The sequence below is a fragment of the Elephas maximus genome, chromosome 1 (assembly GCF_024166365.1).
Source record: "Elephas maximus indicus isolate mEleMax1 chromosome 1, mEleMax1 primary haplotype, whole genome shotgun sequence".
In the NCBI taxonomy this organism is placed as follows: domain Eukaryota; kingdom Metazoa; phylum Chordata; class Mammalia; order Proboscidea; family Elephantidae; genus Elephas; species Elephas maximus.
In genome coordinates, this window is record NC_064819.1 from 107,633,926 (window position 1) to 107,659,819 (window position 25,894).

At 53.0% G+C, this 25,894-nt stretch overlaps 1 protein-coding gene across 1 annotated transcript in view; it reads left to right on the forward strand.

The window, feature by feature from the left end:
* The first annotated feature begins 225 nt into the window (after positions 1 to 225).
* TTBK1 (tau tubulin kinase 1) overlaps positions 226 to 25,894 on the forward strand; it is a 49,688-nt gene continuing 24,019 nt past the window's right edge. The window contains exons 1-13 of the mRNA XM_049872857.1: positions 226 to 292; positions 3,395 to 3,556; positions 9,631 to 9,778; positions 10,127 to 10,200; positions 10,393 to 10,533; positions 11,360 to 11,464; positions 11,913 to 11,978; positions 12,438 to 12,530; positions 12,615 to 12,740; positions 14,108 to 14,262; positions 18,950 to 19,181; positions 19,440 to 19,618; positions 23,001 to 23,562. Coding sequence (XP_049728814.1) covers positions 3,488 to 3,556; positions 9,631 to 9,778; positions 10,127 to 10,200; positions 10,393 to 10,533; positions 11,360 to 11,464; positions 11,913 to 11,978; positions 12,438 to 12,530; positions 12,615 to 12,740; positions 14,108 to 14,262; positions 18,950 to 19,181; positions 19,440 to 19,618; positions 23,001 to 23,562 — 1,950 coding nt within the window. The 5' untranslated portion in view covers positions 226 to 292; positions 3,395 to 3,487. The remainder of the gene's footprint in view (positions 293 to 3,394; positions 3,557 to 9,630; positions 9,779 to 10,126; positions 10,201 to 10,392; positions 10,534 to 11,359; positions 11,465 to 11,912; positions 11,979 to 12,437; positions 12,531 to 12,614; positions 12,741 to 14,107; positions 14,263 to 18,949; positions 19,182 to 19,439; positions 19,619 to 23,000; positions 23,563 to 25,894) is intronic.

A 25,894-nucleotide genomic window follows, 5' to 3' on the forward strand; every position in this document is an offset into this window, starting at 1 on the left:
GTGGGGCGGTGATGTCAGGGCTGGTGCTGATGCTGGCGGCGCAGTGCATTGTGGGCAGCTCCCCGCTCTGCTGCTGCCGCCGCCGTCGCCCGAAGAGGATCGGGGCCGGGCCGGGCCGGGCCGGGATGGTCCCGGTCGGGAGGCCGCCGCCACCGCCGCCGGAGGGAGCGGGCCGCCCAGCGCCGCACTGAGCCGCCCCCGCCCCCGCCCCGCCTGGGCCCCGGGGGATGCACCGCCCCGAGACGCTGCCTCCGCCGCCGCCGCAGCCGCAGCCGCAGCGGGCACAGAGCAGGTGAGGCTGGGCGGGGCCGGGGGATGGGGCGGGCGCGGCCGGCCCGGGCCGGGGTCGGGTAAGGGGCTCCTTCTGTGGGCTGCTCGGGCCTCTGGCCTGGCTCTCCTCCCGGCACAGCTTCTCCAGCTCCCCCTCCCTGCTGCCGTCTCCACCCGAGCCGGGACGCTGGCCTACACAGCCTGGGCCGCAGTCCGAGGCCTGGAGCCGCTCCCTGCCCCCATCCCCTCCTGCCTGTCCTCCAGGGATTTTGCTCCTCACTACTGACCTCTGCCCCCTGTCCATATGTCTTCACCCCTGACTCTCCTGTACTCCTGACAAGTCATTCCCAGCTGTCTCCATAACCTCTCTCCCTGTCCTTAGTTCTTCTGTTCCTCTCACTACTAGCCTCCTTGCCTACTTTCTCACCCCCTCAACAGTCCCCAGAAATGCCTCCAAGGGGCTGTCTCTGCCTCACATGTCATCATTCTCTCTCACCTGCCTCCATCTTACTCAACCCCCTCCTCTGATCCAGTCACCTCTCATCCATTCATCCCATTCCCCTCTGACCCTTTCACATCTTTTCACCTGTTCCCATTCCCCCTCACTGGTTTCCCTCACTTCTCCTTACCTAGGCTTCCAGATTCACAACACACCTGGTTCATATCTTGCATAGTTACATATCAACATTTATATTCACAAACATCCATAGGAGTTCCCAACTTCTTAGATACACATCTTTCTCTGACTCTCTGTCTCTCTCTCACCCACATAACTGGCCCTGTACTCTCATACATGCAGACTCTCTGACAGACAACCACGGGAACCTCTGCAAGCCCTCTCTCACTGCACACCCACGCCTCCACACACCCAAATGGACCGAGGAGGCAGCCAAGTTTTTCATGTTGGTGTCTTCCAACTCCAGTCTGAGCCAGGAGTAACTAGTCCTCTGAGGCAGGGAGTGGGAAGGATGGTGGATAGGGAGAGGCAGGTAACCCTCATTTATCCTCTGGTCTGCACTCTTCTTTCCCACCTCACCTGTTCCTTCTAGGTTTGCCCATCTGTAAAATGGGAGCAGAACCCAAATTTTCCTCATCAACCTATAGAATCCACCATTACAGGCCCACCAGAGGTCATTCAGTCTACAGACCCCCTCCCCCGTTGCCAGTTCAATTGCTTCTTCAGTCTTGTCCTTAATCTGTCTCCTCCACCTTTATTGCAGAACCCCACACCCATTCCGTCTCTCTTCATCCTGTCATTGTCCTCATGCCCTCCAAATTTCAAGTGTCCCATACCCCAGTTTGGCAGAAGGAGGGAAGAAGCCTATTTGATACTCCCATAATCCTGTGCTCTGAAGTTGTGCGGATTGGAGCAAACAACTCAGCTGAGTCATTTGAAGAAAGAAAAAGAATGGAAGTGTCCGTCCCCACAAAGATCCCTTCCTCACATGTCGCTCATGGCACCCAATGAACTGTTGAAGGTTGTTTCCACACCTTTGCCATCCCACCTGGCCCTCTGTATCAGGACAACTCAACCAAGGCCTAGGAAATGATCCCATCCCAAAGAAGACAGGTTTATGAAGCCTGCCTCCCCATTTGTAGATATTTTAGGCCCTCTCATTTTCTCTTATCTTCCTTTCCTCAGCCTGAGTAACTTCCCTCTTTCTCTTCTATCTGTGACACTGCAGGGTCATTGCGAGGGCAGAGCTGTGTGCAAATAAAAAGTATAGGGGGGAAGAGGAGAGGAAAAGATCCCAGATACAAATCCTGTGCTGGGTCAGCAGGGATTTCAAAAAGTCATCTCTTCAGGCCCCCTGCCTACATGCATGCACACCACACACAAACACAGATAAGCGTACCCAGAGACACAGGTAGACTAATATATAAAGATACAAAGACACACTCAGACACCCACAAGCACACACAGATACACGAAGAAAAACACACATAAGGACACAGACACATAGATGGACATTCAGACACAGACAAAGACACATACAGACTCACACAGAGACATACACGCACAGATACACACACATAGGCACATACTTGTATTCCCCGAGTAACCCTCATGGTTGGAAAACTCTCCCTGATAGCCAACTTTCACCCATCCTAATTAGACAAGTTTTGTTGGGTGGGTAATTAGACAAGAGCTGTGTTCATTTTTGTGAGTTCCTCAAAAAACTGAAAGGTGTGGTCAGAGGCTGTCTTACCACTCCCCCTTCCCAGACCTACTCCTCCTTGCTATTCATCTTGCCTTCTGCTAGGTCCTTTCCACTTTCCTGCTCTCCTAGATCCCCTCACCTCCCACCTCCCCTACCCCCAGTTCAGCCTTGATCTTTCCCTCTGGAGTGCTTGTGGGGCTGCTGTCCCTCTGAAATCCATGTCTTGAGTCTATAGCCTTATGTTCATCCCATTGCTCACTTCCCAGCTTCCCAACCTCATGGCTGTGTGGATGGGTTCGGTTCTCCATGAGGAATGGTATGTGCCTCTCAGCAGCTGCATCCTCCTTTGCTCCACCCTCAAGGGTTTATGATCACATCTTCCATGGGTGATCAGTAGCCTCTGTCACTCTGGTGTGGATCTCCGTCTGGGTCACCCCTTGGTCAGCAGGTCTCCCCTTTCAAAAAGCCACAGCTCCAGGGGCACAGGGAAGGTGTGGGTGTCTAGAGCCACAGGTCAGTCACTAAAGACTGGTCTTTGGCTGGGGTCTCTCCTATACAAGTGTGAGTCCCAGTCTAGTACGCCCCCTTGGCTAGGAAGCCTACCCTACATTCGTTAGCATATGTCTCTTTGGTGGACATTTTCCCCATGGCCGGTTTACACATCGTTTTCCTCTCCGTTATTCATCAGCATGTGTGTCCTGTTGCTGGTTTTTCACATCTCCAGTTTGTTTGTATCTCCCTTTCTGTGGATAGTATTTCTATCTTCTCCCCGGACCCCCACTCGGGTATTTACACAATGCTACCCCCAATAACCCCTGGAGCATCTGCTCAGAAGGCCCGGGAATGATGCCTGCCAGGAGAGTGGAGATTTATGGCCCAGCGGAAATCCCCTCCTCCGCTTCTGCAAGGTGGTCCTGGGCCCGCAGGCCGCCCCCACTCACAGTCCCTCCCCACTCCCCCAGGTAGATGGCCCCCCCAGGGCAGGCCCTGCGGACACCCCTCCCTCTGGCTGGCGGTTGCAGTGCCTAGCAGCCGCTCTTAAGGACGAAACCAACATGAGTGGGGGAGGGGAGCAGGCCGATATCCTGCCGGCCAACTACGTGGTCAAGGATCGCTGGAAGGTGGTGAGTGACCTGCTGGGCCAAAGGAGGGGGCGGGGGAAGAGACGACCTGGGGACTTGTTAAATGCAGTGCCCTCAGCGCCCCAATCCTAGGAGGGAGGGGCCCCTGAGCTCATTTGCATACTGTTTTCAGATCATTATTTTTGCCTACCCATGTGGACAATCACTTTCTCCCAGTACCCTCTCTCTGGCGCCGCCCTCTCTCAGCCCTTTCCCGGTTCGGTCAGGTCGGTCTGGCTCAGCCTGGAACAACTCCTGGTTGATGTTCGGGCTGGAGCTGCAGAGCTCAGTGGAGGTGGGGGGGGGGGGAGGGGCCTCTTTATTTGGTGGACCTTGGAGAAGGGCAGTGAATGAGCATGTGCCCCTCCGCTTCCGCAGAGGACGGAAAGGCCTGGGTTTGAGGGAAGAGGCACTGCAGGCTGTTCCCACCGCATCCGCACTCCATCTTCTCCGTCCACCCTCCTCCCCTCACTGGTTCCTGCGGCAGGTGCAACACGCCTAGACTCCATCTCCCAGCGTGCCTTGCTCCTCCAGCCCGGGACTTCAGTCTGCTCCGCCTGCTGGGAGATGTAGTCCGACCCTTCTCGGGCTTTGGGCCTGAGTGGGAGGGGGGCGCGTGAAGGTTGCGGGGAAAGGCAGTGTCTGGCGAGCGGGGCCTACTGTAAATCAGTCCTCGGCCCACCTTCCTTTCTTTCCATCTCTTAAGAGCTCTCTGATGCCTTCTTATGGGAGCAGGATGATATGGGGCGGATTTATGGGGTTGATAGGTTAGTGTGGGGGAACTAGGGTGTGAGCTTGTGGGTCTGCACCGGAGTGGAGAGCCAGGCAGAAAGGAGAGAGAACTGCAGGATTCAGGCTTACACTGAGTGTGTGTGTGTGTGTGTATGTGCGCGCGCTTGTGCACAGCTTTTTGGGGTGAGGCGAAGGCTCAGCTCACTGGGGGTGCAGGGTTGGAGAGGAGGTGGGGCCAGGGTGCAGGCGGGTCTCCATGGCAACAGCCACCCGCCGTGCAGGTCCCCTGGAGACCCAGGGAGAGGGGCAGAGGTGGCAGCCTTGTCAGAGATGTCTGTGGGACTGGGGGGACGGGGAGAAAGAGGACACCCCTAGGGCTGGAGGGGCTTGGAAAGGTGAGGGAAGGGGCTGTCTTCGTCGCAGAGGGGGACTTCTTGGGAGGGAGAATAACAGGACAGAAATGGAGGGAGGAAGAGCCAGGGCGGTAATCAAAGGAATGAGGGTCTGGCAGAGTGAGAAGTGTTCCTCCAAGACCCCCTGAATCCCCTGGCACAAGTTCTAAGTTTCTTCAGATTGGGGGCAGATGACATTTGCACTGAAGAGGTGAGAAAAAGATGGTCTTCACACGCATGGTATTCACAAGAGTTTGAGTTAGAACTTTTGTTTTTTGAGGGAGGGAATGGGAGATGGTGGGGAAAGACAGGTAGGTGGAGTGGTGGTGATGTGCTGCCTCTGCTTGGCCTGCTGACCACCTCTCTCACCCACCCTCCTCCCACAAAGCCCTCACCCCTGCCCCTGGAGAACTAGAGAGGAGGGGTTTCCAGATGCTTCCCCTCAGTGAGGGATGGGACAGAGGCATGAGGCAGAGCTCAGGGACTAAGAACACTGCCCAGAGATGGGCTGTGGCCAGGAGAAAACAGGGGTCAGTGGCAACAAGGGGGCATTTAAAAAATAATAGCATTTTATTCTTCCTGAGGGGTGCTTCTCAGAATCAAAATATTAAACAATACATAATAATAAAAGCCCTGGATTTGTTTTGAGCTCTTACTGTTGCCAGACACGGTGCAAAACGTCTCACATGCATTATCTTGGTAACTTCTGAAGGAAATACTGTAATTATCCCATTTCACCAGTGTGCAAACTGAGGCACAGAGATTAGCAACTTTGCCAAATTCCCACGACTAGTAGTTGGAACCAAGTTTGTCTGACTGCTGGGTCAACACAAGTTGGGTTAAGTTCCCAAGACTTAGCCCATCTAAGAATTAGGACTATAGAGCTGAAAGAGTCTTTGTTAGCAATTCTAGTTCAATTCTCTTCATTTTACAAAAGGGGAAATACAGAGACTCAGAGAGTTTAAAAAACTCACTCCAGGTCACCCAGATCTAGGCCTAGCCTAAGAAACCGGGTCTCCTTTTTCCTAGGTGAATGCTAGTTCTCTTATGCTGGCATCTACAGTTTAAGGGAAGTTCTTTCGCAGGGAAGGGGATCATGAGATTTTTAGGAGAGGAGGAATAGGGTCTGGCAAAGGGAGACTGAGAGAACATTCCTGTTCCTGGGCTGTGGGCAAGGCCACATTTTGACTTTTGTAGGCCCCTTCTTCTATAAAAGAGTACGAAAAGTTGTATTTTATGACTGCATTGCTATAAAGATGAGTATATTAACATAAAACATTTTCTTTGACCTAAAAATTCATATTCTCCTGATTTTAAAAGAAATCAAAACATTTTCATGGGCTTCACTGACACCCTAAAAGTATGTGGGCCTAGTCACTGTGCCTAAAGGATAAGTCTGCCCTGGCTGTGGGGCCCAGGGAGGGGGAGTGTTAGGTGAGTGGGTGGGTACAGATGCCCACTCCTGCCCTAGGTAGCTTCCATGTGTAGGGAGTGGTAAGGAAGGGACTAAGGAAGGGGAAGTGGGCTCTGTTTGAAAATGAAGGGGCAGAGAAATAGCCTTGGGCACCCTGGGAAATCTAGGGAAATTTAATGCCTTGGCTGTCCAGAGTCCTCCATACTTACCCTCAGCAAGGATTTTGGAGCCAGTAGATGTAGGCTTGAATCTCAGCGCTCGCACTTTTTGGTATTTTATTGTATTTTTGGTGAAAGTATACATAGCAAAACAGGTTCCCATTCACCAATTTCTACACACAATGTTCAGTGATGCTGGTTGCATTCTTCAGTTTTCGTCAATATTCTTATTATTTCTGTTCTAGTTGCTCCACTCCCATTAATTTAGTCTCACTGCCCGCCAAACTTCTCACGTATGCTTTAGAATAACCATGTCCATTTGGTCTCAGATGAATAATTTTTAAAAATTTGTTTTAAAAGGGTGAAATTCAGCTCTCACACTTTTAATCCTGATGTGGTTGACAGAACTCACATCTTAACTGCTCTATTATAAAAACTGAATCAGATTGATTAGGAGCCAGAGTGGGGCAAGGAGTTTGCGATAGGCTGCTAACCGAAAGGTTGGCGCTTTGAACCCTCCCAGAGGCTCTGCAGAAAAAAGACCTGGTGAACTTCCGTAAAGATTACAGCCAAGAAAACCCTATGGAGTGGTTCTACTCTGTAACACGTGGAGTTGCCGTGAGTCAGGGGACTGACTCCATGGCTGCTGACAATGACAAGCAAGGTGACCTGAGGCAAGATGCTTAACTCTGTGCCTCAGTTTTCCTTATGTGCAAAATGGGGACTCATATGACCTGCCTCACCTAGGTCATTAGGAGCCTTTGGGAATTAACCGAGGTGACCTCTGTGAATCTGGAGGACAGAACCTAAGATGTGGTGGTTGTTCCAACTCCCTTGCCCTTTCCTCTATGCCCACACACCATAAAGGAATCTAGAAGATATTAGAATCTCCCCTGTGTCTAAAGTTCCCAGAGGAAGACTTGCCACTGCATCTTTTAAGCTCCGAGTCTGCACTCTCCTGGATTTGAAAATTTTCCAGAAGTCTGACTTTAAGTTTTATCTGAAGTAGAGAGGGACTCTGCTTTCTCATTGCTCTTCCTCCTTCCTCTTTTCCTGTCTTCTTCTGGGCACAGTAATCTTCCAGATTGCACCAGCCCTCTACTTCTGTTCTAACTCTTCTCTTCATCCTTCTCTCTTTCTGGAGGAGTTTCAACTGTAACCTGCTGGGAACTCCCAGCCCTCCAGCTCTGCCCTGCCCCTTTCCTCTCTCCATTCCAGTATTCCCAACCATCGTTAAATATTTACTGGGCATCCGAGTGTTGGATGCATGCTGAGGGACAGACAGAGATGTAGGGGTTGTCAGCCAGGCTGGGGGCTCAGAGCAGCCTTGCTCTAAACACTAGCAAGCCCAGCTATGACTGCTGAGTTACAAGCCAACAGGACACAGTGAGGGCTCCAGGGTATGCTCAGAGAGAGCAGGCCACCCATGGGGGGCGGGCTTCCTGAGGACAGGAGAACTGAGCTGTGCATCTCTATTAAACCAAAGGAGCCCCAGCCTAGACTCAATACCTTCTGCCTATTCCTCCATCACTGCCAGTAGCACTCTCACCCTCCAAGACCCCCTAGACCTCTGACTTGAAATGATTTTTAATCCCTCCCCATAACTCAGCTTTGCTCACCCACTCCCCCAACCCCTGCCCCATACACACCAATTCTTCCTTAGTCACAGTTCTCCCCTCTGCCTTTTCTCACCCTCTTCACTCCCGGAGCTGGCCATCATCACCTCATCTCTTAGTTCTCATCCAACGGGCCCCTCTCTAGGTTTCGCCCTACCAGTTCTCTCCCTTGTGGTGGTGCTGCTGAATCCTTGTCCTGTCACACCATAGTGAAATACTGCAGCTCGGCCTCTGGGAACCTCCTTTTGCCCCGTCCAGCTTCTCCTTGTCTTCATGCAACAGGAATTTATGAAACACCTACTAGTTGCCAGGTAGTCCCTGGGGGGTGCAAATGGTTACGCGCTCAGCTACTAACCAAAACTTGGCTTTGAAACCCAACTTGGAAGAAAGACCTAGAAGTCTACTTCTGAAAGATCACAGCCATTGAAGACCCTATGGAGCACGGTTCTACTCTGCATACATGAGGTCACTACGAGTTGGAGTCAACTTGACACCAACTGGTTTGGCTTTTGGTTTAGTTGCCAGGCACTTTTTAGGCCTTCTGGGCTCAGACTCTGGCTCCAAGAGTTCTTTTTGCCGTCCTCCTGCCCCAGCTCACCTTCTCATCTTTTCACCCAGCCAGCTTCTAGTGCTAGGATGCTTCCTCCAGCCTCAGCACTGTAGCTGTTGCCCGCTGAGCTCACTGCCCTATCCACCCCGGGGCTGCACTGGGGTCTACTGCAGGGTTCCTGGGTCTGCTGCTGATTGTAATGCATTTGCCACCTTGTTCCTGGGAGTAGTGATGTCAGCTCGGAATGGTCCTGAGGATCCAGCTTGATCCTGACACCCTCCCTGTTTCCTTTTCTCCCTTCAGGGATGGGACCAAGAAAGAGGAGGGTTCTCAGACTGCTTTGACCTTAGGGGTCTGGTATAGACAGAGTGGGCACTGTTTATCTCTTCACCACCCTGATCACATCCCCTCTTCCCTCCCCACGTGAAGGTTCCAGGTGGGCTGGGATGCCGAAGGAGGAGGGCTTAGTGGGTTCGATCACCGCTGCACTGCCCTCCAGGAGTAGACAGTTTCTTCTCCAAGCCTCCATCCCCACCCTGCTGCCATAGTGCCCCGCTTGCCTGGAAAGGGGCATCCTCTGGTCTGGACATCTAACTAGGGACCTGTGGAGTGGTGTGAGCTTCCGCAGTGGCAGGGGCAGTGAGCACCCTTTGCTGAGTCCTCTTTCACTCCTCCCCCAACTCTCTCCCTCTGGTGACGTCTTTCAAGAGACTGCCTACCTCAGGAAGAGCCGGATTCCTTGTGGGATCTACCATGAGCCTGGGATGTCCTGGAAGTTGGTTTTCCTTCTGGATGGAAGTTGTTCAGCCTCTTCAGGGGTGGTGTTTGTTGTCTAGGTCCAGGACGGCCCCATTATCTCCTCAGAATCCTACAGAAGCTTATCTCCGTGTCAATATGGAATCACAGGCCTCATATCCTTTCCCACTGCCCACTCTGACATATAGCCCTGTGTCTGTCTGTCTGTATGCATCTGTGTGTCTGTGTGTGTGCATGCTTGTCCCCAAGGATGGTTGTACATCCATGGGCTGAGCTGTCTGTCTCGTGGCACTGGGAGAGGAGGCAGGAGCAGGGATGGGGTAGAACAAGAAAGGGAGACATAGGTCCTCCCCTTCAAGGATCTCCCCTGGCCCCCACCGATGAAGGAGGTGACCCAGCATGGGTGGAATGCGGACCTGCTCAGCCTGGTCCCTGTACCCTCCAACCCCATCTCTGTAGCTGAAGAAGATCGGAGGCGGGGGCTTTGGTGAGATCTACGAGGCCATGGACCTGCTGACCAGGGAGAATGTAGCCCTCAAGGTGGAGTCAGCCCAGCAGCCCAAGCAGGTCCTCAAGATGGAGGTGGCCGTGCTCAAGAAGCTGCAAGGTGCGAGCAAGGGAATGGTTGGAAAGAGATGACGGAGCCAGGGGCTGAGAGAGCTGATAGGATAAGAAGTTGGGGAGAGGGGATGCAGTATGGTGGAGGGAAGAGGTGATAGAGCCAGGAGCTAATGGGGAGCTGATGGGATAGGTGGGATAGGACCATGGTTTGAGGAGGTAATGGAGTCAAAGTCTAAGAAAGATGATAGGGCAGAGGGAGGTGATGGGAATGGTGGTCATGGGCCCAGGACTGGGGCACAAGGGCAGAGAAGAACCAAGGTGTACCAGGACCCCACCTTAGGGTTGAAAGTGAGGAAAGAATTGGAGTTGGGAGACCCTTGTCTGTGTCCCTCAGGAAAGGACCACGTGTGCAGGTTCATTGGCTGTGGCAGGAACGAGAAGTTCAACTATGTAGTAATGCAGCTGCAGGTGAGTCCTTGTGGCCCATCCTCTCTCAAGAGTCTGGGCTGTGACTCCTGGGGTAGGGAGGAGGAAGGCAGACTGGAGCTCCTGGCAAGAATGGTGAGGGGCCCAATCTTGGGAGCAGGCTGGACAGAGTGTTCTGGTGGTGGTGGTGATGGTTGGACTGGCCACTGAGGTGGGCCCATCCCTACCTCCCAGGGCCGGAACCTGGCTGACCTGCGCCGCAGCCAGCCGAGAGGCACCTTCACACTGAGCACCACACTGCGGCTGGGCAAGCAGATCCTAGAGTCCATTGAGGCCATCCACTCTGTGGGCTTCCTGCACAGGGACATTAAGCCGGTGAGCACCACACCCCACCTCACCCTCTGTCCCTTCCTCCAAAGCATACCTCCTCCTCCTCTCTCTCTCTGGGTCCCTGTTTCTTCTCCAGAACAGCAGTGGGGCTGGGACAGCCTCTTCCACCCAGACCCCCACACCCACTCTCCGTCCAGAGCCCCGTCTCCTCCTTTCCCCTGCCTCCCAGGAGCACACACCCCTGCCCTCCCCTTGGCTGTGCCCACACCTTCTCTTCTACTCTCTTCTCTTCCTCATCCCTCATCCCTGACCTGAATAGTCCTTGAACATAGAAAAGTTAAGGAGTGGGGAGGGATGGAGGGAAAGAAACTGAGGGGCCTAAGGAATTACAGGTAGCTGGTCTTGTGGTGACTTGGATCTTGAATCTTTACAGGAGTGAAAACTAAGGCCCAGAGAGGTTAGTTGAATTGCCCAAGGTCATGCAAAAAGAACAACCCAGGTCTCTTCTGTCTGCCTCAGAGCAAGATGGGTTTCACTAAACTATACAGCCCTGCTGGGGAGTGTCAAGGATTTAGAGTTTGAGACACACGATTTCAAGCCCCAGCTGGCCATCACTTGCCATTTGATCATGGAGAAGCCCCCTAACCTCTTTGACCTTCAGTGTCCCCAGCTCTAAAATGAGGATAATCACACCTGCCCCTCAGACGAGATAACGTGAGCTTCATAAACCGTAACCCGAACATTGATGTTTTATTCTCATGTGAGTTCATGTGGGCTGAGGCTCCTTCACCCCGGTTGCAAAGCTGTTTCCCTTGAAGGTGGGCCAGGTGGGATTGGAGCCCTTAGGGCTCACAGCTACTGTCTTCCCCAGTCAAACTTTGCCATGGGCAGGCTGCCCTCCACCTACAGGAAGTGCTACATGTTAGACTTCGGGCTGGCCCGGCAGTACACCAACACCACGGGGGACGTCCGGCCTGTGAGTACTGCTTTCACAAATCCCGTGCCCCCACTCCCAGGGGTGTCAGGACAGTGGATGACTATCCACCCCAGACCTCAATCTGGGGACACTTCCCAGAATGTCCCCCTCCACAAACTTTTCCTGCAGCCACCTAAGCAGGCCTGGCCTTGTGCTCAGCATCAGCATCATCCAACTCTGGGGCCTCTGCTCACCCCATCCCCACTCTCCCTTAGCTTGGGCTTTTGGTGGATGCCCCAGCCATACCCTGTGATCTTTCTGCCCACTCTGGCCAAGGACAGATGTGGGAGCAGTGAGCTGGGTCAGGAGTCCAGGGATTTAGGAATAGGAGGTAGGAGAGCAAATCACAGGGTTGGTGTGTCAGGTCTAGCTTGAACAGGTCAACATGGCTGGGCTGTGGCTGAGGCCAGAGGCAGTGGGTGAGGCTCCTGTGTTCTCTCCTCTGCAGCCTCGGAACGTGGCTGGGTTTCGAGGGACCGTTCGCTATGCCTCAGTCAATGCCCACAAGAACCGGGTGAGTGGCAGAACTCAGACTGAGGGATGTAGGGGCAGAATGGGCACAGGTCAGGGGATGAGTATGATATTGGGGAAGTGGGTGGGATGGGTAGCTGATGTCAAGGTGGGGAGCGAAGTATGGAATGGGGGCTGGAATCTACCACCCCAGATACCCTGTGTTGGAAGAAGCCTCCACTGTTGGCTCCCCTTGACTTTGCCTTCTTCCTTTTATTCTGAGATCCCATCCTCTCTGTTCCCATCACCTATCACTGTGCGGTGAGAATAAATAGACAGAAGCGGGATCCTTTGTGGGTTGGGGGGTTGGGAATAGAGACATGGCCTCAGGGAGACCTTAGTTCTACTCATAGGTGCCTGGGCGTCAGGCCTCCCTGACAGACGCGCCTCAGAAAAGGACCATCCCCCCATTCCTAGGGAAGGAGCTGAGAGCTATGGATGACCCTTTTCCTTTGCTCCCCAGGAGATGGGCCGCCACGATGACCTGTGGTCCCTCTTCTATATGCTGGTTGAGTTTGCAGTGGGCCAGCTGCCCTGGAGAAAGATCAAGGATAAGGTGAGCCCCAGACAGCTGGGCCTGAGGAGGTGAGAGACCGTGGGTGTGACTGAGACTCCATCTCCCTGTGCTCTCTGCCTCCAGGAGCAGGTGGGGATGATCAAGGAGAAGTATGAACACCGGATGCTGCTGAAGCATATGCCATCTGAGTTCCATCTCTTCCTGGACCACATCGCCAGCCTCGACTACTTCACCAAGCCCGATTACCAGGTAGGCCCCTGCCACCCTTGTTATGCCCCTGCCTGCCCCTACCCTGGACACCACTCTTTGGGTGACCTCCTCCATGAGCACCCGCTTCTGCTGAGGCCCTGTGCTCCTGCTGGCTTGCCCCTGAGCACCTGCATGAAACTCTTTCATGTTCTTCTAAACACTGGTGGTAACTATGGTTTTGTGTGCCAGGTCTGTTCCCAGTCCTTTCCATGCATTAACTCATTTGAGCTTGAAAATAAGCCTTTGATGACAATGAGAGCACTTGTATTATTATCCCAGCATGTAACAATTACTAAATCCAAGTGCTTTCAAGTACTTTACATCAAAACTCTGCAGAAGGCCAAGTGGGATGACTGTCCCATTTCATAGATGAGGAAACTGCGGCCCAATACTATAGTTAGAAGCAGGGCAGTGCTCAGCACAGTTCTGACTCCGAGTCCAGTGCTCTTTCTAAGACACTCCCACCACACCCCTCTGGAACCCACTGTTCCTGATTGGAGAATGGGGAAGACTTCTGCAGTGTTCTGCCAAGGGTCTACTATGCGCGTGGCATGGGGCTGCACACTGTGGGGAACGTGAGCAGTTTAGACAATGTCTGCACACAGTAGGCACTCAATGAAGTTGAGGGCCCTGCCAGCAAAGAAGACCTGCCCTACATCCTGGAGAGAGCCAAGACAGAAGGGTACCCATCAGGGGACCTCAGAGGCTCTACAGCTGTCCAGTGCTTCTTGAATGCAGAGCCCTGGTTGCTAGGAGGGGTGCCTCAGGCAGTAGGAGGCCATGGCCCCCATCCTTGCACAGCCTTGTGGGGTCCTCCAGACTGTGAGCACAAACTGTGCTGGGCCCATGCTGGCTGCTAGAGATGTAGAGTTGGCAGACAGGCATGTTAACCATTCAAATCTGGTGTGCTGTGTCCAGTGAAGGGGAGTTGGGAGGGATGAGTTCTGGGGGTGGGGGAACCAGAGGAGGCTTCAGAGAGGAGAGGACGAGTGGGAAGGCATCCGAGGCAGTGGAGGCAGCCTATGTGGTGGGTCTGAGAAACCACCTAGTGGTTTAGGGCTGCTGATCCTTGTGCTGAGCTGGTAAGAATGGCAGAGGAGGCTGAAGTGGTCATCAGGGGCCAGATCTTAGAGGGCTTGGATCCAACCAGTGGAGCTTAAACTGAGATGATCATTTGCATGATGATTTGCATATTCTATGCATGTTTTCATTTAAAATTGATGTGCCCTTCTCCTTCCAATGCCCCCTCCAGGCCCACCCCTGTCCTGGAAGGCCACTCTCTTCCCCCTGTAATCCCAGCAACTGCCCCTTCCTCGTGGCTAGCCCCGGGGTCACCTCTCTGTCCTCCCGCCACCCCCTCCCCACAGTTGATCATGTCGGTGTTTGAGAACAGCATGAAGGAGCGGGGCATTGCGGAGAATGAGGCCTTTGACTGGGAGAAGGCAGGCAACGATGCCCTCCTGTCCACAAGCACCTCCACCCCGCCCCAGCAGAACACCCGGCAGACGGCAGCCATGTTTGGGTGAGTCTCTGGAGGGAGTGATGACCCAGTGGGGTGGCCAGCTGCCCCTGCCCAGAGCTGTCACTGGGAAATGCTAGCCCTCTACTCCTCTTCCTACCTGGACAGAGCTGGCCACCTCTCCTATGCTAGGTGCTCAGCAGTAAGGTTCTCAAACTTTGGGAAGCTCTACCACATCTCTGCCCTTGATCTGGGGACAGCAGTTTTTTATTTTACTAGGTCCCCTGAGGAGCAGGGAATCCTGAGTAAAATTACCTGAGTCACACAGTTTGTTCTCATCATTTGTACACATTCGTTTAATGAGTATGTCTTGCACCCTTGCTCTGTGTCAGGCACTGTGGGGCAGAGAAAAAGGTTCTACCCCTGCCTGCAAACCACTCCCATTGGAATCAGGGTATTTTTAATTTGTGGGTCACCTCTGTGTCTGCCAAAGACAGAGGTGGCCAGGGAGGGACAGAGTGCAAAGGGGCTCCCCACCCAGCCCTGGGAGCAAGCCAGGGAGAGAAGTAGGCAGGGCCTACAGGGGATGCATTAAGGAAAGAAAGAGACGGAGTAGGACTTCCCAGCACATTTTTTTTCAGGGTTTTTTTTTTGGATGATAAAAATATATATAAGGAAATATTTCCCATTTCAACATTTTTTATGTGCAAAATTCAGTGACATTCATTACGTTCACTATGGTGTGCAACAAGGAAGGAGCCCTGGTGGTGCAGTGGTTAAGTGCTCGGCTGCTAACCGAAAGGTTGACAGTTGGAACCACCAGCCACTCCTTGAGAGAAAGATGTAGCAGTCTGCTTCAGTAAAGATTACAGCCTTGGAAACCCTATGGGGCAACTCTACTCTGTCCTATAGGGTTGCTGTGAGTTGGAATCAAGTTGACGGCAGTGGGTTTTGATACGGTGTACAACCATCACCACTATCTGTTTCCAAATTTTTCCATCACCCTCTGCAGAAACTCAATGTCCTTTAAGCAATAACTCCCCATTCCCCCCTTCCTTCTGCCCCTGGTAACCACTGATAACCTTTGGTCTCTATGCATTTTCTTAATCTAGATGTTTCATGTAAGTAGGATGATACAGTATCTGTTCTTCTGTGTCTGGCTTATTTCACTTATATTTTCAAGGTTCATCCACGTTGTAGTGTGCATTAAACTTCATTTGTTTTCATGGCTGAGTAATATTCCATTAGGAGCTCTGGTGGCACAATGGTTAAGCACTCAGCTGCTAACCAAAAGGTTGTCAGTTTGAACCCACCCAGTGGCTCCAGCTCCATGGGAGAAAGACCTGGAGATCTGCTCCCGTAAAGATTACAGCCCAGAAAACCCTATGGGGCAGTTCTCTTCTGTCACACGGAGTTGCTATGGGTTGAAATTGACTCAACGGCCTCAACAACAACAATATTCCATAGTATGGATATACCACATTTTGTTTTCATTCACCTGTCGATAGACATTTGGATGTGTCCACCTTTGAGGCAGCACTTTTTTTTTTTATTGTGCTTTAAGTGAAAGTTTACCATTCAAGTCCGTTTCTCATACAAAAACTTATACACACATTGCTATGTGACCCTAGTTGCTCTCCCTACAACGTGACAGCACACTCCTCCTCTCCACCCTGTATTTCCCATGTCCCTTCAACCAGCTCCAGTCCCTTTCTGCCTTCTCATCTCACCTCCGGACAGGAGCTGCCCCCTCCCCCCTTTTTTTTTAATTGTACTTTAAGTGAAAGTTTACAAACCAAGACAGTCTCTCATACAAAAACTTGTATACACCTTGCTATATACCCCTAATTGCTCTCCCTCTAATAAGACAACACACTTCTTCCCTCCACTCTCTATTTTCGTGTCCATTCTCCCAGTTTCTGACCCCCCTGCCCTCTCATCTCTTCTCCAGACAGGAGCTGCCCACATAGTCTCATGTGTCTACTTGATCCAAGAAGCTTACTCTTCACCAGTATCATTTTCTATCCCATAGTCCAGTCCAATCCCTGTCTGAAGAGTTGGGATTGGGAATGGTTCCTGTCTTGGGCTAACAGAAGGTCTGGGGACCATGACCTCCAGAGTCCTTCTAGTCTGTCAGGCCATTATAGTCTGGTCTTTTTATGAGAATTTGGGGTCTGCATCCCACTGCTCTCCTGCTCCCTCAGGGGTTCTCTGTTGTGTTCCCTGTCAGGACAGTCATCACTTGTAGCCGGGCACCATCTAGTTCTTCTGGTCTGAGGCTGATGTAGTCTCTGGTTTATGTGGACCTTTTTGTTTTTCTCGCCCGTTTAGTCTCATGTATCTACTTGAGCTAAGAAGTACAAGTATCATTTAATGTCTTATAGTTCAGTCTAATCTTTGTCTAAGAGTTGGCTTCAGGAACGGTTTTAGTTTTGGGCTTACAAACAGTCCAGGGGCCATGTCCTCTGGGGTCCTTCCAGCCTCAGTCAGACTTTTAAGTCTGGTCTTTTTACTAGAATTTGTGCTTTGCATCCGACTTTTCTCCTGCTCTGTCAGGGGTTCTCTGTTGTGGACCCTGTCAGAGAGGTCAATGCTGGTAGCTGGGCACCGTGTAGTTCTTCTGGTCTCGGGCTGAGGGAGTCTCTGGTTTATGTGGCCCTTTCTTTCTTGGGCTCATATTTTCCTTGTGTCTTTGATGTTCTTCATTCTCCTTTGCTCCAGGTGGGTTGGGACCAATTGATGCATCTTAGATGGCCGCTTACTAGCTTTTAAGACCCCAGACGCCACTCACCAAAGTGGGGTGCAGAACCTTTTCTTAATAGATTTTGTTATGCCAATTGACTTAGACTTTCCCTGAAATCATGGTCCCCAGACCCCCCACCCCCCCGGCCCCGTTACTCTGTCCCTTGAAGTGTTAGGTTGTATTCAGGAAACGTCTTAGCTTTTGGCGTAGTCCAGTTGGGGGCAGCACTTTTTTTTTCTTTTCCTTTTTTAATTGTACTTCAGATGAAAGTTTACAAAGCAAATTAGTTTATCATTAAACAATGAATACATATATTGTTTTGTGACATTGGTTGGCAACCCCATGACATATTGACACTCTCTCCTTCTCCACCTTGGGTTCCCTATAACCAGCTTTCTTGTCTCTTCCTGCCTTCTAGTCCTTGTCCCTGGGCTGGTGTGCCCCTTTAGTCTTGTTTTGTTTCATGGGCCTGTCTAATCTTTGACTGAAGTATGAACCTCAGGAATGACTTCACTACTGAGTTAAAACGGTGTACAGGGGGCATACTCTCGGGGTTTCTCCAGTCTCTGTCAGACCAGTAAGTTTGGTCTTTTTTTGTGAGTGAGAATTTTGTTATACATTTTTCTCCAGCTCTGTCTGGGACCCTCTATTGTGATCCTTGTCGGAGCAGTCAGTGGTGGTAGCTGGGCACGATCTAGTTGGGGGCAGCACTTTTTTTTTTTCCAACTATTTTTTTAAAATAATTTTTATTGTGCTTTAAGTGAAAGTTTACAAATCAGGTCAGTCTCGCATAAGAACTTATATACACCTTGCTACATACTCCCAATTACACTCCCCCCAGTGAGACAGCCTGCTCCCTCCTTCCACTCTCTCTTTTCATGTCCATTTTGCCAGCTTCTAAGCCCCTCTACCCTCCCATTTCCCCTCCAGGCAGGAGGTGCTAACATAGTCTCAAGTGTCCACCTGATCCAAGTAGCTCACTCCTCACCAGCATCCCTCTACTACCCTTGTCCAGTCCAATCCATGTCCGACGAACTGGCTTCTGGAATGGTTCCTGTCCTGGGCCAACAGAAGGTCTGAGAGCCATGACCACTGGGGTCCTTCTAGTCTCAGTCAGACCATTAAGTCTGGTTTTTTTATGAGAATTTGGGGTCTGTGTCCCACTGTGCCCCTGCTCCCTCAGGGGTCCTCCGCTGTGTTCCCTGTCAGGGCAGTCATCAGTTGTGGCCGGGCACCATCTAGATCTTCTGGTCTCAGGATAATGTAGTCTCTGGTTCATGTAGCCCTTTCTGTCTCTTGGGCTCTCTATTACCTTGTGTCCTTGGCGTTCTTCATTCTCCTTTGCTCCAGGTGGGTTGAGACCAATTGATGGATCTTAGATGGCTGCTTGCTAGTATTTAAGACCCCAGATGCCACTCTTCAAAGTGGGATGCAGAATGTTTTCTTAATAGATTTTATCATGCCAGTTGACTTACATGTCTCCTGAAACCATGGTCCCCAAACCCCTGCCCCTGCTTTGCTAATCTTCGAAGCATTCAGTTTATTCAGGTAACTTCTTTGCTTTTGGTTTTGTCCAGTTGGTGGGCAGCACATTTTTGATGCTCAGTTCTGCAGAGACATTGCTCAAGAAACTTCAGAGTGCTGCTTCTCTTTAGAGCCATAGCTGGGTCTAAAAGAAGCCAGGTGTGAATAGAAATAGAAATACATTTCCAGTAGAAATCTGGCAGTGGCAGAATCTCCCATGTAAATAGAGCTGGGGGTGATGTGGCCACTCTGGGGTAGCCTCATCTCCTCAAAGCCCTCTGCCCATTCGAGGCTGGTCTGGTCTCAGAGGCTTTGTGAACCAAAGATGGTGAAGGGCCTGGGGATGCCCTCTACCCTACTGGGCTTCCTCTGTGCCCACTATCATGTGTGACGGGATCTCCAGGGCCTGTGCTGGTAGGAGGGAGCCTTAGGAGGAGAGGACACCCTGCCAGCCCAGCCTTCCCCCCTCTCCTGCCTCTCCAGGGTAGTCAATGTGACGCCGGTGCCGGGGGACCTGCTCCGGGAGAACACAGAGGACGTGCTACAGGGCGAACACTTGAGCGACCAGGAGAATGCACCCCCAATCCTGCCCGGGCGGCCTACCGAGGGGCTGGGCCCAGGTCCCCACCTTACCCCCCACCCTGGGGGTCCTGAGGCCGAGGTCTGGGAGGAGACAGACGTCAACAGGAACAAGCTCCGCATCAACATTGGCAAAGTAACTGCTGCCAGGGAGAGGGGTGTGGCTCCCCCCATTCCCAGCCCTTGGCCCCACCCGGCTCCTCTGGAGCGCCCGTCACCCCAGCCATATGCCCACTTGCCTGGCCTCTGTTTGCTGGTCCCTTTCACCACCCTGGCCTTGCCTCTTCTCAAGATCGTCCTCGTCCATCTGCCTCCCTCTGTCTCATTCACCCTGAGAAAAACACCTGACCCCCACGTTGTCAGCTTCAGCTCATAGTACTCCCCTCTCCTGCAGACCCCTTGTACGGTGGAGGAGGAGCAGAGCCGAGGTGTGGGGGTCCCCAGCTCCCCGGTGCGTGCCCCCCCAGACTCCCCAACAACCCCAGTCCGTTCTCTTCGCTACCGGAGGGTCAACAGCCCCGAGTCGGAGAGGCTCTCCACGGTGGACGGGCGGGTTGAACTGCATGAGAGGAGGTGGGTCTGGTCAGGGGGATGGTCAGTGGCCCATGGTCCCCTCCACCTTCACACAGCTGGCTTAGAGGGCAGGTCAGATGTGAGGCGGAGGTGGGGGGAGCCTAGAAAGTATTGAGGGGTTACACCTGGGCCTGGGGCCAAACTTGGTTGGGGTCAGTGGCAAGGCCTGGGAGAGAGGGTGGGGAATCCAGACAGGTCCCAGCTCCTGAATGGGTAGGGGAGCCCCAGGAGGGACAGGCTGGGTTCTCAGACCCAGGTGGGGGTGGGGGTGAGTTGGGGGGTAGGTGTGCTTCCAGAACCTCTTCCTAGAGGCTGTAATTACAGATGCCTCAAGAGCAGCTGAGCTGGGCTCCCCATAGCTTTGGGAGAGGGAGCCTGGGAGAAGGGTTCAGGGCACTGCTCAGCTGGAGGAGGGGACTGGCCAAGTTTTGGGGGTCAGGGCTGAGGGTACCACATGTCAGGGAGGGGGGAATCTCAGGGGCCTGATTGGTGAGAGAAACTGTTGAAGAGTTTAGAGCAAAAGTATCTTTAGTGTCAAGGATGGGGAGTGCTATTAGGAGGAGGGTGGGAGGGTGGCTGGTTGACCTTGGATGGTGGGTGGCAGGCAGGGGCCAGGGCCTGATCCCCTCTTCAGCTGTTGATGGGTGTGAGAAACTCATCAGGGAGAGGCCCCTGAGAGATGTACACACCCTGTCTTGGCCTCTAGGTGGAGCTTCATCCCACAGCAGGGCTGGGGCCTTCTCTGTACCAGGAAAGGGGTCTACGACCAGCCCCAGGGGGTCCTTTATCACACATTTTCAGTGTGCCTCCTTGTGCCCCCCTCAGCCTCTGCCCTCCCCTGGATTCATCCCCAGATTGCACCCCACCTCTGGGACGGGGCACAGTGCCCCTGCAGGGTAAGAGACACCCGAGACAAAGGAGCCCTTCTCCAGGCCCTGTCCTTGGGGAGCTGATGGTCCTCCCACACACACTCAAAAGACCAGTCTGACCCAGCCTGAGACCGAAGGCCCCATCTTCATCCATGGTGGCCCAGAGTCCCTTAGCACTGAGGGTCTGGAGATAGTGAGAAATGAGGAAGGGGATATGAATGGAGAAGAGCTGGGAAAAGCCCTGAACAGAAAGTCCTTTTAGGGAACAATAAGCTAATTACATTGACCCAGAGTGAACCCTTGGTTTAGGGATAGTAGGGACCGGAGGGGCCAAGGAGACTTTTTTTGGAACAGAAGATTCAGGATCTCATAAAACCAAAAAACCAAACCAGCTGCCATCGAGTCAATGCCTACTCAGGGTGACCCCATGTGTGTCGGAGTAAAACTGTGCTCCATAGGGTTTTCAATGGCTGATTTTCAGAAGTAGATCATCAGGCTTTTGTCCGAAGGTGCCTACGGGTGGACTAGAACCTCCAACCTTTCAGTTAGCAATTAAGCGTGTTAATCTTTACACTACCCAGGGACTCCCAGGATCTCATAAACCTCCTGCCCTTGAGGTGATTCCAGCAAATAGCGACCCTATAGGGCAGAGTAGAACTGCCTCGTAGGGTTTCCAAGGCTGTAATCTTTTTTTTTTTTTTAATCTTTATGGAAGCAGACTGCCACATCTTTTTTCCTGTGGAGTGGCTGGTGGATTCCAACTGACAACCTCTCAGTTAACAGCCAATCCCCTTAACCACTGTGCCACCAGGGATCCTCCAGGATCTCATAGGCAGGACAGAAAGGTCTGGGTATGCTTTGGGGCACTTGGGAGGAGAGAAATTATAAGGTGGATGGGATTTGGATCTTCCACCCCCAGCCCTGTCTTCAGTCTCCCCTACCCACCCTTCAAGCCCCTCACATCCCTTTGGCACCCTCTCTCTCCTTTGCGTCCATCAGAACAAACTGCGCTCTCAGGAAAGGAAGTGATACTAGCCTCTGGCAGAAGTATAAATGTAAGGCCCTAGATGGCCTCTCAGGGGTGGTTTCATTTTAAGCCTTATTAACAAATTAATAAAAATAGTGTGTACAGTGGGATTTGGTAGGTCCCATATAGGCTTGGGCATGAGTATTTTAAGAAAGCCCCATGGATTGTTCTGATCTGCACCCCTCCCTGCTGGAGGTGAAGAGCTGTTGTGACTCACAGGCTCGATGCCTGTGTGTGAGGAGGTGGCACAGACACAAGGTAAGCTAAGCCTTGGTGATTCTCAATGAGAGCACCCGGGCATTCGGGACAAGACAAATTTTCCTTGTGTAGCATCCTCCTTCCTCCACACACACTTTGCACAACCAGAAATACCCTCTCCTTGGGGCTGGTGTTGTCCCCATTTGAGAACCTCTGCAAATAATGTGAGATTTGGAACACAGTCCAAGATAGCAACAAAAGAGATGCCCCAAGGCAGCCCCTGGAGAGGCTGCTAAGTGAACAAACAGGTGCTCTGCTCTGTGACGAGGGGGCACAGGTTACCAGGGAGGACAATCTGACCCATCCACCCAGGATGGGAAGCTCCCTACAGGAAGTGACATCTGAGCTGGTCTGACAGCAAGGGGTGGAAAGACGAGCTTGGGGGCAGCAGCAGGTACAAAGGCACAGAGGTGTGAGGGTGTGGGCAATTGGGGAAAGATGTGTGACAGAGATGGGGCTGGCTAGTTATTGTTGTGTACCGTCAAGTCAATTCTCACTCATAGCAACCCTCTAAGATAGCGTAGGACTGCCCCATAGGGTTTTTTAGGCTGTAATCTTTACAGGAGCAGATCCCCAGGTCTTTTCTCCCACAGAGCAGCTGGTAGGTTTGAGCCATCAATCTTTCGTTTAGCAGCCTAGTGCTTAACCATTGCGCCACCAGGGCTCCTTGGGGGACTGGCTAGGGACATGGGGAAACTGGGTGTTAGGCTGCGAGTTAAGCTGGGGACTAACAAGGCCCAGCTTGGAGGGGGTGAAACCAGTCAGAGTGGCTTGGAGGGTGGTGGTAGAGCAGGCTGGAAAAACCATTTGCAAACTCAAGGGCTGGATGGGTGTGTTTGCCCTGGATGCAGCAGGAGGGACCTACTGATAGGGTTGAAGCACTGGGCAGACAAGAGCAAAGTTGGCTTTAGGAAGATTAGACTCCCGGGGTGGGCTGGGGGAGAGTGTTCCTTGGGCACAGGGACCAGATTTTATTTTCTGCATGTTTGTATTTCTGGAACACGGTAAGCAGTCAATAAACATTTGTGGAATGAATGAATGAATGAACAAAGCCTTTACAGTGAATGAGATTGGAGAGGGCACAACCCAGGAAGTGATTGGGCCTGGCCTAGGGTTGGGGAGGGGGAGAGCTGTGGTCAGGAGACTTTAGGTGTCTTGCTCTACCTGGCCACCCGTTTGGGGGTCCACAGAGGCTGGGCACTGAGGCCCATGTGGGCTGGCTTTGCAGGTCACGGATGGATCTGCCCGCCTCACCCTCACGCCAGGTCTGCTCATCACAGCCTGCCCAGATGCTGTCAGTGGACACCGGCCATGCCGACCGGCAGGCCAGCGGCCGCATGGACGTGTCAGCCTCCGTTGAGCAGGAGGCCCTGAGCAACGCCTTCCGCTCAGTGCCACTGGCCGAGGAGGAGGACTTCGACAGCAAGGAGTGGGTCATCATTGACAAGGAGACAGAGCTCAAGGACTTCCCTCCGGGGGCAGAGCCCAGCACGTCGGGCACCACAGACGAGGAGCCTGAGGAGCTGCGGCCACTGCCTGAGGAGGGCGAGGAGCGGCGGCGGCCAGTGGCCGAGTTGGCTGTCCGGCCCCGGGGACGCAGCATGCAGACACTGGCCGAGGAGGACCTACGGCACATGCCACCCCAGCCCCCGCCGCCCCAGCTGAGCCAGGCTGATGGCCGGTCAGAGACGTCGCAGCCCCCCACGCCCGGCAGCCCTTCCCACTCACCCCTGCATTCCGGACCCCGCCCTCGCCGGAGAGAATCGGATCCTACGGGCCCACAGAGACAGGTAAGGCTGGGCTTGCACCCCACTCCCCACCCTAAAGCCCGGATCCTGGCCTGTAGGGCTGTGGTGCTCCCACTTGTGTGGGGGCTCCAGACAAGTGACCCAGAAATTACAGGGTGTGATCAAGGTAGACCGGCTTAAGAGTCCAAAACCATGCTTGGGGACCCAGTCAGGCTTCCCAGAGGAAGTGTCCTCCAAATTCTGAGTTGAGTCTTGAATGAGGATAGTGCTAGCCAGGTGACAAAGAGGGAGAAAGGCATCCCAGGCTGCAGACTGCAGGTGCAAAGGCCTGTAGGTGGTAATCAAAGCACTGCACTTTGGCCACAGCATGGCAGGAGGGGGGCTGCTGAGCTAGGTCAGAGCCCCATCATGGAGGGCCTGGGGGCTAAGCTAAGGAGTTGGGGCTTGCTCTGCAGGTGTGGTGAGCCACTGGAGACTTTAAACAGGGGTGTGACATGATGACATTTGTATTTTTGAATGATCACTCAGACTGCTATGTGGAAGGTGGATTGGAAGGGCACAAACTAGAAGCAGGAAGGTCACTGGGCAGGTGGCACCAGGCAGGGAAGCGTCCTGGTAGCCTGGCCCAGGGTGGTGTCTGTGGAGGTGGGACAGGGTGGACTAAGTCCAGAGATGTTGGAGAGACGACCAGAGGGCTGAAATGGAGCAGAGGAGGGCCTCTGGGTGGACAGTGGTGCCATCATGAGCATTTTCGAGGGAGGATGGATTCCCATGTGGACACAATGACCTCGAGGTACCTGTGGGTGTCCATGTGGAGGCATCTGAGGCTCAGGAGGGTGATCTCAGCGGGAGATAAGAATTCTGGGGGTTTTGGAAGCCACAGGAGTGGTTGATGTCACCCAGGAGGACACTGTGAGGTGATGGCAGAATCCAGGAGACACATAAAAGGGAGGATGAGAGGAAAAGGAGGCCTTTAAAGCACTGATTGAGAAGGAAGGCCAGCACCAGGGGACAGGAGGTCCCTGGAATCAGGGGAGGAGAAGGCTGAAGTGGGGGAAATGGTCAACGTTGTGGATGAGAGTCGAGTAGGAATAGGGGTAATGTCAGCCAGGGACAGGCAGCTGTTCCTGTGGTTAGGGTAGGCTCCATGGAGGAGGGAGATGGGGAGAATGGGGCTGGGCACAGAGGCAAGGTGTGTTGGGGTCCTGGGGGGCCAGCCTGCTGCAGTGGCACCTTCTCATATGGGAGGACTGAGGGACAAGGCTGGGAGGGCAGGGCGGGGCCGGATGGTGGGTCTGAAGCACCTCTTATGGTATTTCTGGTCTTTTTTTCTGACAAGGACAGGGGTATCAGAATAGGCAGGCAGTCACTGGTCTGACTTGGCTTCTCTGTGTGGGTGGAGGCCGACCTCTGACCCAGGAAGTGGGTGCTAACTCTCACCCTGCGTACTTAATGGGGCTTGTGATCCCACAAGAGGCTGGGAGAGAACCAAGAAAGTGATGCTGGAAGGGACTTGGGGCTGTGCCGCGCTCTACTAGATTGTCACATGGGTGTGCACACCTGAGTGCCTGTTGGTGTCTCGGAGAAGGACAGCTCTGGGCAGGGCACCTCTAGCCGTGATCCTGCGGAGTGTGCACCCTGGCCTTGCTCTGAGTATTGGGCTCCTTGGGGACTCAAAAAGTGGGAATTGCGAGCTCCCCACCCACAGCGTGCTAGTTGACCTGAGTTGGAGGCTCACTCCTGGTAGGATGCAGCCTGACATGACTGTGTTGCTCCCTGGACATTGTCCCACCAAGGCCAGCACTGGGTAAGCAAGAGAATGAACAAGGTCTATTTGGGGCTTCCGTGCTCCCCTCTCGTTCATTCATTCATTCCTTTAGTCATCAGCACTTACTGAGTATCTATTATACACCAGGTACCAGGCATCAGAGATCGTGCCCACAGGAAGCACAGAGCCTAGCAAGGGAGACAGACAGTAGTGGTATGGGGTAGAGGGAAAGTCAGGAGACCTGGATTCTGGACCTGGCCTGCCGGTCCTTTCTGGGTGACTGGCCAGTCACTGCCCCTCTCTGGATCTCAGTGTGAGGGAGCTGAGCGCTCTCTGTTTTGTTTTTTTTTTCACCTTCCGATTTCTGCCTGTTACTTGGGGGCTGCCCTCACACTGGGGGTGAAGAGAGAAATTTGGGGGCATAGGCACATGCCTATTATACTTGATCTCAGCATCTTAGAAATAAATGAGTTATGTGTATCTGCGGAGCTACGGGTTTGCGAGCCTCTGTTTCCCTGCAGTATACGGAGAGGTGGTTGGGTTAGCATTCTCCAACCGTGTGTGCGCATTTCTGTGTCGACTTAGCTCAACCATGTGCATTGGTAT